This window comes from Periplaneta americana, chromosome 16 (genome assembly GCF_040183065.1).
Source record: "Periplaneta americana isolate PAMFEO1 chromosome 16, P.americana_PAMFEO1_priV1, whole genome shotgun sequence".
In the NCBI taxonomy this organism is placed as follows: domain Eukaryota; kingdom Metazoa; phylum Arthropoda; class Insecta; order Blattodea; family Blattidae; genus Periplaneta; species Periplaneta americana.
This window is the reverse complement of record NC_091132.1, coordinates 154745414-154758985: the sequence shown is the minus strand read 5'-3', so window position 1 is coordinate 154758985 and position 13572 is coordinate 154745414. Positions and strand designations below refer to the sequence as shown.

The window sequence follows — 13572 nt, the reverse complement described above, 5'->3', positions numbered from 1 at the left end:
TGCCAAATATCCCTACCCTCATTTTCTATGTTTAACTTATTCTGAGTTGTTGCACTAGGTGTATTTTGATTCGTATCGACAAGTACTCAAACATTATACCATTCAGTTACCATACAGTTCGACAAGAAGCTTTTGGCAATGTCCTTTCGACAAGTTTGAGTGGGGAGCATGTGGGACATGGAAATTATTCACTGTCGAATTCGTGAATTGTACCACTATCTAAATTAGAAAGAGATTACGTCACAAAAGGGTTATGTTGCATTTAGAGGTGTGAGAGAGAAAATAGTATGCAGAATCATGAAGATGGTATAGGCCTAACCCAACATTTTTGTATAAGCTGTACTGCATTGCTAAATCAGTCATATTTGTTTTCCTTGAGTGTACATTAACAGTTTCGCATATTTAATTCCTCACACATTACACTTCTCTTATATAATTAGTTCTCAGGAAATCTTAATAGTTGGTGAAATGAACCCAGATCGATTTCTTCTTCCAATGGAACTTACTTTCAAATGTAAGGCAACTTTGTATCATAAATACTGTTTTCAGTAGACAAGAGAAGAATCTTGAACGAAGTTCCCACAAAAAAAAAAAAAAAAAAAAAAAAAAAAAAAAAAAAAAAAAAAAAAAAAAACTAATTTTTTAGAGGGAAATCATAGAGAGCATTGCAAGATTAGAAAAGAAAAATGCATTCCATCCTTACCTCATTCAAGAGTAGTTCCAATAGAGTAACTTCCTAGAAATCGCATACACGTAATAATATATTTATACCTATTTGCAGTTTTGAATGTGATTTCAAGTTTCACTGGTTGTTCTCTGCTTCCATCTAGTCGGTACCCAGTTTATTACTTGCAGCATTTATATCACAGGTAAGAAAAATTCAATGTTTAAATAACGGGAAGCAGACGATAAAGATAGGCGCTCACTTACATGAAATAATTTGGTCGCTGTGTTCGGATTTTTATTATAGTATTGCTCACTTGTCCGAATTTCCGAATGAATCACCAAATTGTATTGTAATTTACCGCTAAAGCGCATTATTTCATTGCAGTGTTCTGAACTGAACCTGAAATTAAAATGAATATCTTTGTAAATTAAATAAATTATGAAGGACATACCTGATTAGTTTAACATTTTCCCAATTTCATCTCATATTTCTTTCTCCATATTACGTTGCTATAATTCTAATGTCGTAAATTAAAAAGCTCTTCATACAGCACGACTTAATAAGATAAGCTTCGCGTCATCCATTTCATTATAATATCGATATTAGTGGGATTGAAGGTCTTGCAGTCGATATTTTTGCCATGACATGGCTATGATATTTTCTAATTTGATCTCAGACCGTACAGAAATTCATTTAGAATTTTATGGTCAGAATTCTGAAGGGAATCCGGTCATATGGACAGAGGCTATATGGTCAAGTGGGTGATGCTAAATTTAAAATAATGCATTCTGATTACTCGACAATTACCATAACAGCAGCTTAACATAGCTAGCGTGGATAGACACGCACAGACAATACACACAAACACATATACAACATTCAAGTAAAAAAACACATGCAAGCACACACAGAAAATAGAAAATGTACAATTTAATCGGAACATGTACATGTTATGAAATATTCCGAACATTCTATTATGGTCGCTGTATTAGGTACTGTAATTTAAGAAAATGTTAAAAGATAGGCCAATTCTTGAAGTAATGGCGCCAATACCTGTACGTAGACCTACAAATAGAACATAATTACCTATATGAAGCAGTAAATGTATTGAGAATTTTAGACAAAGGCACAGACACAGCAAACAGAAGTCGTGTCCTTAAGTACAACATAATACCAAACTCACTGTGGAATGTGTAGCTTGGCAACCATTAAGAGGAAGTGTAACAAGCAATTTTGCTTTCAAATTTAAAACAAAAAGTGAGATAACAGTTCAAAATTAGACTTCTCTGCAACAAGACATAACCATTAATAACAAAATGTGATGATACTTTTCCTGTCTCTAGACCAAAGAGTAACGTATAAGCCAATCAAAATATACCATAAACACTGGAAGAAGAACACAGCACATTCCTTGAGCTCCACTCACCTCAGGTTCATATTTCACCACAGGGAAAGAAAATGGCTCCGGATTTTCCTCAAATTTCACATCAGAAGCGAGATCATGGCTCTGGTCAACATATTCCATCTCTACAATAGTCATATGCTCATCCAAAAGATTCTGTTCCAGCAGTAAAACAAGGTATCATAATTGAACACTTTGGGATACTTTTACATTAGGATATCTCTTTATTTTCGTTAAGTTTAACAAACGATGACGTAACATTTCCGCAATGACTTTAAAACACGGCCTATGTAAAGACGACATAACAATTATGTAAACAAAATTATCGTGAAAACAATACATATTATCCCCTTTTAAAAAGAACAGATACGGTACGCACTTTTTGACAATGTATCAGGAAGACCAAAATTACTACAGAAGGGCAGAACACAATGTACCTATATGATGTACAGTAATTGTAAATGTCGTCTTCAGTTTAAGAACAGTGTTTTATTAAACTAGTCAGAATTCATTCCCAGTAGACTTGTGAATCATATTCAAAGGTATCAATTGAAAAGAAATGCGAAAGACATTTTAAAAACTAATACATTATTAATTATTCGTATAACATCTTGGGTACATCAAATTTCTTATTGTAGACTGCAGATTATTCCACTATCGAATAAATACTGGTATATAAAGTGCATAAACACATTTGTATTTATTTACTGATTATAAATTGTCTTCCAAATTTTCTGGCTTCGAGGATGGTCGACAAATATTCGTTTTCTTTCCTCACCATGTTTTGCGAAGGTTTCAGAAAAAATGGAGAAACTAGCGCGCACATACTTCTGATGATTTTGGAAATGAAAACCGTTGAATTTGTAACGGACTTTTTTGTGGAGCTCGAGTTAAAAATGAAAGGATTTTATAGCGATATATTTTGGAGGTAGAAAAATTGTTAGAACATATATAGTAAATTACGATTGCAATGAGAGGTGCGTCGTAATAGAGATGAATATGTTGCGGTGAGTAGTCGGAAAAAGAAACGATGGATAAGAAAGAATGATGGTCTATAATATGAAGAACGCATAACTTGTGTTAATGGAATAAGCACTCAAAAACTGTAAAAAAGAGAACAAATAATAATTAAAAAATGCACACATTTCGTAATGTAACTTACTTTATACTTCCCCTGTGACAGTAACTTCTCATGCACCAATACTGACAATGTCGCTAACAAAAAAAATTACCAGTACACTGCTTAAAAATCTTGCACTCAATGGCTGTCATATTCATCTTCAGGCCACGATAAATGCCCTTGACACCTTCTAAGCCAACAAGCAAACATTCTCATGGAGAGAGATAAAGTTTCTTTTCCTTCCATCATTAATATTGTCAAAAGAAGTGTTTATCCAAATTTCGGCCACTCGACCGCAATTACGAGGCCGTCTAGAAAGTGATTTTCGTTTACAGGAAAAAAAAAAAAGACAATTTAATGGAAAGATTAATTGAAACAGATACAGCAATTTTTGCGCTATTTGTCAACATATTCTCCACTGTGGCGGCCGAGTAGCTCAGTTGGTAGAGCAGCTGGCTACGGACTGGAAGGTCCGGGGTTCGATCCCAGGTGGTGACAGAATTTTTTTCTCGTTGCCAAACTTTTCGAGTGTCCCTGAGGTTCACTCAGCCTCCTATAAAATTGAGTACCGTGTCTTTCCCGGGGGTGAAAGGCGGTCAGAGCGTGGTGCCGACCACACCACCTCATTCTAGTGCCGTGGTCATGGAAAGCATGGGTCTCTACCTTCGTGCCCCCCCCCCCCAAAGTGCCTTCATGGCATGTTACGGGGATACATTTACCTTTATACCCCACTGTAACTGAGTCATCTGTCATAACATGGGATCAATATCTGTGTCATCCTGGTGTAGAAGTCAGCCGCCTGGGATCGGAACCAGCATTTTACAGCCGTCTGCATATCTCTGTCGTTAATATATGATGTCTTAATTCCTGTGGGGAATATTTTGAAAAATAGCTCAGCAATTGCTGTGTCGGTTTCAATAACGGCCCCCGTGAACTCATTTTATTACGGCCCTCGTAATTGTGGTCGAGTGACCAAACTTTTTATAAGCACTTGTTTTCACATTAGTAACATGGTGAAAGAAAGATAACTTTTTTATCTGCCCCCATTAGAATGTTTGCGTGTAAGCTAAGCCAACCTAACCTAACCTAATAATAATGATGGTCTTACCTTGAAGATCTTGATTGTAGTCTATCTTTACATCAGTGTAACCAAAGAAAGGCAGACAGCAAAAATGGTGTAATTATTAAATAACTAGTGGCTTGTGCAGCAAATGCTGCAAACTAAGTTCGCTAGACGTTCAAATAAAAATTTTCCAGATTTATTTTCATTGAAGAATACCAGCATTTTGAAAGTTATCTGCTTTCATAATAATGAAACATTCTCCTTCTGAATGTTTTTTATGCCAAATACTTTATCTTGAACCTATCTACATTAGTTTTTGAGTTTCAACGCGTACACGCAAGTAGCAATGTCAGGACGATCAGTGGGTTTTTCATGTGGGAGTAAAGCAGTATATAATTATAATAAAAAGAAAGCAAGTCGGGATTTTTTTATTATAGGATATCGCTTAATTTTCGTCAAGTTTGACAAACGATGACGTCACATGGCGGAAGTTACGTCACAACACAGTGACGTCACAACATTGCCGACGTAAACCAACACGACGAGTAAATAAAACAATCTAAAAAGAATAATCACACAAATTGACGATATCCCATTCTGGAACAGAGCCCATCAGCTCTTATCCAAAATAAGATATCAACAAAACAATTTCACAATATCCCATTCTGGAATACAACCCAACCGCTCAAAATAGGATATCATCAACACGATCCCATTATCTAAAAAGCAATAATCATAAATTGACGATATCCCATTCTGGAACAGAGCCCATCCGCTCTTAGTCAAAATAGGATATCAGCAAAACAATTTCACAACATCCCATTCTGGGATAAAACCCATCCGTTCTTATTGAAAATAGGATATCAACACGATCCCATAGATGAAATTTCGGCAATTCGACATTACACACGGCAGAGAAAACGCACTTATATAATTGAATTCACAGTATTCGACCTCATGTCACTGAGATATCACCTCTACTAACCCTCTAACCTTCTCACATACGTCGACCTCATGTCACTGAGATATCACCTCAACTAACCCTCTAATCTTCTCATATAAGTCGACCTCATGTCACTGAAATATCACCTCAACTAACCCTCTAACCTTCTCACATACGTTGACCTTGTTCAGCCCTCCGTACCACTCCTCTTGGGCCAGCAACGCACTCCATAGCCAAACAAATCACCAGTAGCACAACTGCTCACGAATTGAACAAATAATAGAATGATTTACACACCATCCAAACACATGCTTTACCGGTACGCCATTCAAACCTCATCAGTAACAACCTCCAATAACATTTACACTTATACCAACCTAACCACCGGAATCAACAGCCACCTCTATATTTAACCGCAAACACAAAATGTAAACCTACTAACTGATGACGTCAATCTTATTACATCACCCCATTCCCCAATTTAGCCAACATATATTCTTATAAACATACTACCGATATCCTATAGTCATATAGACCCACTTTTCCTATATATGAACAAAGTACGGTACTGATAGGTAATTCATTTCAAAATAAAATAAACAAATTAGTTAACATCTAGTTGTACAGCAAACAAATGCCAATCTTCGATATCGCACCACACCACACAAGGGACTGAGGTCTGATTAAGTTACTTTATGGGTTAAATGAGGGAATAGCTAAGTGACATTAATCCGAGGTATGTGACAGTTAAGTGAGATATAGTCCACTTTGCAATAGGTCCTCGCTAGGAAAATGTCCACATAGAAAATTCGTCCATGCCATAAAAATGTCCTTACCTGAAAAGGTCCACTGTCAGCAAGTCCTCTTCTTGAAAATATCCTACACTTAAAAATGTCCACAAATAAATTCGTCCATTTCCCTAACATGTCCGACAAGGAAAACTGCAAGAAAGTGCCGAGAAATTTATTGTCATTTCAATTATGTTATACATATTACATAATACAAAAGATACATCTATTGTTCATCTTGAGGATCACTATGTAAATTAATATGGTATGATATCGCTGTAAGAGATCGAAAAATTTCATTCCTATCTTTGTAATCTTGGTAATTACCGACAATGTTGAAAATTCTCCTTTGATTATTGATATACCGTTTATTTAGTGGCCGCTTAATATTTGTGTGCCCACCAAGGAAGGACCTGGGTTACTAAATGTTCTGTTTCCGCTTGCTGTCGTTCCAAATGGCTGATGAATCTCCAAATGTTCACGTGATGTGCCACCACAAGTCGTTGGAATTGAGAGTGGAATCCTTCAACCACATTATTCGTAAGCTGTCTGCCATTAATTACGAATTCATAGACGTTCCATATCTCAGGAGAAAATCTAGGAGGAACTGCTCGCCCTTGCTCTCTTGCTGGATGACCAGTAATAAATGTAATTTCAATGTATGATGCTAAGTCCAAGATATCGTCCACAAATTTTTCATTTAATAAATCCCAAACAAATAGCAAGTCATTTAGCGGAATAAACGGCAGTCCCATAATTTTCTGTATTTGGTTTCTTACTTCAGGGTTCTCAATATCCAAATATTGTGCCCTCCGGCCCCTGTCGACTACATTTCTCCATATTGCTTGACTGAAGTGGAAAAGACACCCATTCACTACTGGCTGAGGGAATGCCAGTCGACAAGCATTCATTTTGGCGATTTCAGAATCACACATTGTGTAGGTAGGATTGCAAGTGAGATTTAAATGTGCTCAATAATGTTTTATCTCATTATATATAGTGCGGTAAGTATTTTCAGTCTTATATGCAGTTAGGCAATATATAAAGGAAATACAAAACCTCCAACAATCCCATGCATTGTAAAGTGCTGAAAGAAGTGATTTGGTACAGTCTTGAACATACCGTCACTGACAATCGTGTCACTGGTAGCCAGAAGTTCTAAGTTTCTATCGGTGGCAAACATTAACACTCATCCTACATCAATAATAACTGAATAAAAGAAGAAAAAATTTTCTCCGATCAATGGTTTGTCGTAGGGTTCAACGAAGTCAATTTGTCTTATTGATTGAGGAAGTGGAGGACGATTTAGCTTCTGCTGATAAGAAACCATTCTGATTACTGCATTTCTTTGTGGAAGACTTACAATAATTTCTTCGTTATGAACTCCAGCAAGTACCTGTCTGACAATACAGCCAGGAGGGTTTCTTTTCTGGCTATGAATTATTTTCGGCATTGCATTAACATCATTTGTAAATTTTTTTCTGATTGATCAGTGCTATAGCAACAAAACACTATTGTTACACCCAACAGATAATTACTGTTAGTAACTCATGTCTGTTGAACAACTTTGTATGTTGGACCTTTTTGTATTGACGTTTCGTATGATGGGCTTTATAATATGGTGGACCACGTAGATGTTGGGCATTTTCACTTCTTTGACAAATTATACGTAGGACCAAAAATTTTGGACTATTTAATTTGTGGACATTCTTATGTGGACCTTTTGTACTTGTGGACATTTTGTTATAGACCTTACAACCTGGAAGCATGTGACAAAGATAGTGGGTTAGTTCAGGGATTTATTAATGTGAAATGAGGGCGTGGAATTTTGAAGCCCGGGAGGATCCTAGGTTTCACCCACACAAAATACACTATTATTATTATTATTATTATTATTATTATTATTATTATCATCATCATCAGGAAACTAAAATATTATATATAAATCCCACAAGGATAGGTGCTCTTCGGTAAGGGTTGCCAAAACACACAACATACTAAACAAATAGATATAAAAGTAAACACTTATGTTATCACACTCTCTCGTGTGGAAAGACCACCTCACCTCAGCTTCACACCTTACTATAGGAAAAGCGATCAGAACTGGAGATTCTTGAGGTATGTTTTCTGATATAATACTTGTAGCAATCCAGCTTCATCTGAGAAATCCGTCTAAGACACATATCATGTAACAGCCAGCTGGCCGTGCGCAGTAACTAAGGAAGCCGTTGTTGCAGGTACGCTCGAAAATAAAAACAGCAATCTCGTATGTAAAATATTAAAGTGAATGAAATAAGATTTCAGTTGAGTCGTAGGCCTCTCCAGTGAGTGGACCGGGGATGGACCTCCCAACTAGATTTTTCAGACTTTCAAAAGTTGAGTAATATAATGTCCCCATTATAATTCACGCCGTCTTTGACAATTTTTCACACAATAGATACGAGCCACTGATTGTTACCATTCATATTCACCATGTTAAACATAACAGTATTAACATTTTTAAGTTAATGCCTATATTAATATTAATCCAGTAATATTTTAAACAAAAAGAAAGAAACGGAAGCTATTTCTTTAATTGACCGCATCTGTACATAATCGCATTTAAATACATCGCCTCTGGTGTTTAGATCTTTATTATTGTTTCTTTTGCTGTTGGTTCCATCTCATCATCCATATAGGGATAGTACAAATCCCATCCGGTGAATAATGCCTGATTACAACTGTGATCTACAGAAGTACATATGATATTCCCGTGCATAAATTCTACATTACCGGTAACAAACGGTGAAGAAAGGGTAGAACGGAGAAAGATTCTTTCCGAAACCAGGACTCGAACCCGGATTTTCAGCTCTACGTGCTGACGTTTTATCCACTAAGCCACACCGGATTCTAGTTCCACTGCAATATTGAATACTTATCAGTTTAAGTTCTACTTCTCCGTTCCCCCTTTGGTGACCTACCCGCTTCCACTGTGCCACAGAATATGTGATAGTGTTACAATGACCAACACTATGTACAGAGATGCATTCATTACATGTGCAGCCTCAGACACAAAATTGAACAATATGCTATGGTGTGAATTTTGTCTAAATACACCTTTGGGCAGCACCTGGTTAAAATGACTAGGGAAAGGATATTTATTTTGCACTAATTTATATCTGGAATATATATCAGTTACAGATGGAATTTATAACACTTGTTCTATAAACAGGTCCACACCTGTGGAGTAACGGTGAGCGCGTCTGGTCGCGAAGCCAGGTGGCCCGGGTTCGATTCCCAGTCGGGGCAAGTTACCTGGTTGAGGTTTTTTCCGGGGTTTCCCCTCAACCCAATAAGAGCAAATGCTGGGTAACTTTCGGTGTTGGACCCCGGACTCATTTCACCGGCATTATCACCTTCATTTCATTCAGACGCTAAATAACCTCAGATGTTGATAAAGCGTCGTAAAATAACCTACTGAAATAAAATATTATATAAACAGGCAGAAAGAAAAAAAAAAAGGAAAGAGAGTGTTGCGTAAGATATTCGTTCACGTCTAAACCTAAGGGCTCACGAAATTAACTGAAGTCTTTTAGCATATAGTAGATGGCATTGAACGGCAACCTCGTACGTCAATAATTAATGTGAACGAAATAAAACTTCACTTGATTGGTATCACAGATATTTTCTTGAAATTTCTGTAAACACATCTTAAGAATGATTTTAATATCTTTTTATGTGGGATATTCTATTACTTTTCAAGATATTCACATGTTTTTTGACTCTCCTGTAAAACAGACTTTTTTGACATACCGGTACGAGTTTGCCGTTCAACACCAGTAAGTAGTTATTTTTATATTGTTAGTAGTAGTAGTTATATTTTATATTTATTGAATTCTGATAGTGAAGTAGACGCTATAGTTAATATTAATATTAAAAAAGGGAAGGGGCTTGCAAATGCAGACATCTACACACCTAAATTATGCTTCCAAAAGAGCAGCAGCTACACAACTAGCTATCCATGTCACGAAGTGACAAATCTGATGTAAAATCTATCAGAGGCCACAGTTTGAGCCTTGCGACGGATTTTGCGATTATAAAACGAACTCTACAAAGCATGATCGAATTTACAGCATATGGCAACTGATTTAAATAATTATTTTTGAGCAGTTCTTCGCTCAAATTTCCCGTTGCCCAAGTGCAACAAAATCTGTCCAAATTTATAGCTTTAAAAGATAGTGGCAGAAATATTACAAGAAATATCCGTCCAGAAAGCTAATGCCGAGCGGTATAAGAAGGTATTGCTTTGCTATTGGTGATTCATACCACTTTATTTATGACAAGGATCGTCCGGGAGTTATTAATGTTTTATAGTTCATCATTGGGTTTACCATTCGCATCCTTGTGTTGCGTAGTAATTCACATACATCTATAGAACTGTCAAGTGTAATTTTTTTTTTATTTTAAAAGGTTATTTTAGGACGCTATATCAATATCTGAGTTTATTTAGCGTCTGAATGAAATGAAGGTGATAATGTCGGTAAAATGATTCCGTGGTCCAGCACCTAAAGTTACCCAGCATTTTCTCATATTTGGGTTGAGGGAGAACCCCGGAAAAAACCTCAACCAGGTAACTTGCCCCAAGCGGGAATCGTGCCCGGGCCACCTGGTTTTGCGGCCAGATGCGCTAACCATTACTTCACAGGTCTAGTGTTATCGCATATCTAGAAGGAAAACTTCGACTGAGAAAGGCGAAAGTTAATGACGCAAATAAAGTAAAATCATACATTTAAGATAATGTTGAAGTATATTTTTATGAGCAGATTGAATAGTGGACCGAACACTGATGTGAAAAAAATCAAACAGATCAATATGGTATTGTATTATCAGATTGTAAAAAAATAAATTTTAAATTGCTCTAAATCATGATGAAATGTTTTGTATATAGTAATACATATTAATAAATCTTGTTTTTCACACAAAACTCGTTTTTATTACATTAAAACAAAAGAATCGCTGGTAAAATACATTATTTGTTAAAAAGACATATGTCCAGCTAATTTAAGTGCCCCTACTAAGAGCATGGTTGATTATATTTCCAAATACACTTCTCACGAATGTGAGTTAGGTGTAATTCCTGAATTTGGATTATTAAAAAAATTAATAAACTGTAACGATTAAGCAGCAAATAGTTTTTTTGTTTCTCGTGTAAAATTTGTCTTTCTGGACTTCGGCCCTTTTAACGTTTGATGTATACTAGTAATTATTTTAGTTGTTACAATTTTAATTTAGTGAAATAAGAATACCTATTGCAGTTACAATATGTATATACCTTTCATACACAATATAGAAAACAAGTCCACACCTGTGGAGTAACGGTCAGCGCGTCTGGCCGCGAAACCAGGTGGCCCGGGTTCGAATCCCGGTCGGGGCAAGTTACCTGGTTGAGGTTTTTTCCGGGGTTTTCCCTCAACCCAATATGAGCAAATGCTGGGTAACTTTCGGTGTTGGACCCCGGACTCATTTCACCAGCATTATCACCTTCATCTCATTCAGACGCTAAATAACCTAAGCTGTTGATAAAGCGTCGTAAAATAAGCTAAAAAAAATATATATAGAAAACAATCATTTTCCTCTACATTCCATGGGTGATCTTGAAGAAATCGCTTCTCACAGAAGTATTTGACCGTCATTTCATTCTAGATAAAGCGAGAATTAAATACTTTAAGAGGGAAGAAACAATAACCACACGAGTCTGTAGGACTGTAGGACTATTCTTACCTATAACACACTATATATGAACATTCACACTGTTTATGGATTCTACACACAGGACACCGAAATTCAACGACTTGTATTATGAGGAAAGTTACTAGACTGAGCTCTGATAGTGATAACAATGTTATAGCAATTGCTCTTCACTGAAGACGAGTCTTGTTACTTTCTACAGACGAAATGTGGGTTTCAAAATACGAGAGATTCATTAAAAGTGTACTGGTATGAAAAGGGTATAACTTAACCACTGCCCACTAGAAATAAAGATAAAATGGAAGATATGCTGAAGTTGAACTCAAACCAATGGTCTCGCCATACTTACATTTGGTGAAAGTCTTGTCTCCATTGTACAGCTAATGGATCAAATTGGGTTCCATCTTATCACATCCATTACAACTAAAAGAACTATAGCAGAAAGGTAGCGTTTGCTGTTTGTGAGGCGTTCGAAATTATCTTTACACCACTGTCTTTAACATATGTATATGGAAGCAAAGAGTTTATTATGTATAAATTAGGAGGTAATTGCATTTTGTAGCCCTCTGTTCCTTGCTAAATCTTAAACACATTATAAAAGCACTGGCTGGCATGAAGGTATGTTACGGCATCTTATTGATTGACATAAGAGTTCTTATGGAAAAATTGAGAATAAATGCATAGGGTGCATACATGGGAATAAATATTACATAATTTTAGAGAATCAAAATAAGAACCGTGACGTCATTAACGTTTCCGTAAGCTATACAGCGAACTTATTGGATTAATGTAATACAGTCGTCATTTTGTAAGAAATTTTATGGGAGTTGAATGATATAATTGTACCTAGACAAATTTACATTATTTTAGGGAGCTAGGCCCACCAAGTCCCAAAATATTACTTTATCAATAAAATCTCCATACATCATATATCACAACATAATATAAAAAAACCATAGGTGACAGAGAAAAGCTTTTCATAAATGTTCCTACGAAAATGGCGATTAAATTAGATTAATCAAACATAACCACCGTATAGATTACAAAAACGTTTGCGACATCAACTATAAAGTCAGGTTATCTATTTTACACAACAAAAAATGATGCAGGATTACACAAGAAATAAAGTGTGTAATATTTTGTTCTCTCCAAACTTCAAGTAACTAATAATACGGAAACAGTCAACAATAAAGATATAAAAATTATATGAACATTTATTAATAATTATCAATTTTACGAGTCAGTGGAAGTAAACGAAACAACCGTTATGTAAACACGGAATGGGTCAAGTAACACAGGACCTGGAAATATTTCCAAATTTTATCAAAAGACATGGCTAGGAAAATCACTGTTTTCAGATATAATGAAGTGCCATTAGGAAGCAATGTTTTCAGCTTTAACACCAGTGAATGTCTGTACTATTTACAGTATCCTTACTGTCACATTTTTGTAAACATGACGTCTTTTGTACCGGAATCGTGTTTTTGTTGCAACATCAATGATAGTGCACATAAGCAATTAAAAAGAACAAAGAATGGAAGAGATTATATGAAGTCTGGCGGGGAAAAAGATGTGTGATTCAATAGAAAAATACAAAAATTATTAATTTCGTTAAAATTTCAAATAGCACTTGCTAATCAATAAGATAAAATACCATAATGGTTTCATTTAATACAGGAAAATGTTCATATAACAAATTTACTAAATCGTTATAGTGACATTAAAGGTAAGTAATCAAGACGTGTAAAAAATAGGACCAGCCTAACGTTGGAAGTATCTCATTTATCTCTGTTCTATAGCTTTAAAACTTCTTTTCAAGACACTCTTGCAGCAACTAAACTTCAGATCTCGAAAGCTCAGTC

General features: G+C 35.8%; 1 protein-coding gene across 3 annotated transcripts in view; it reads right to left on the bottom strand.

The window, feature by feature from the left end:
* LOC138691483 (zinc finger protein 596-like) overlaps window positions 1-8119 on the bottom strand; it is a 33312-nt gene extending 25193 nt beyond the window's left edge. The window contains exon 1 of one of the 3 annotated variants that reach the window (XM_069813450.1): window positions 8049-8119. Coding sequence is in view for 2 of the 3 variants with exons in the window: in XM_069813447.1 (XP_069669548.1) it covers window positions 931-1116 (186 nt within the window). In the remaining variant the exon portion in view is untranslated. Of the gene's footprint in view, window positions 1-930; window positions 1932-2093; window positions 7762-8048 lie in introns of those variants that run through there. The other 2 variants (XM_069813448.1, XM_069813447.1) reach the window with 2 other exon arrangements.
* Between the last annotated feature and the right edge of the window lie 5453 nt (window positions 8120-13572).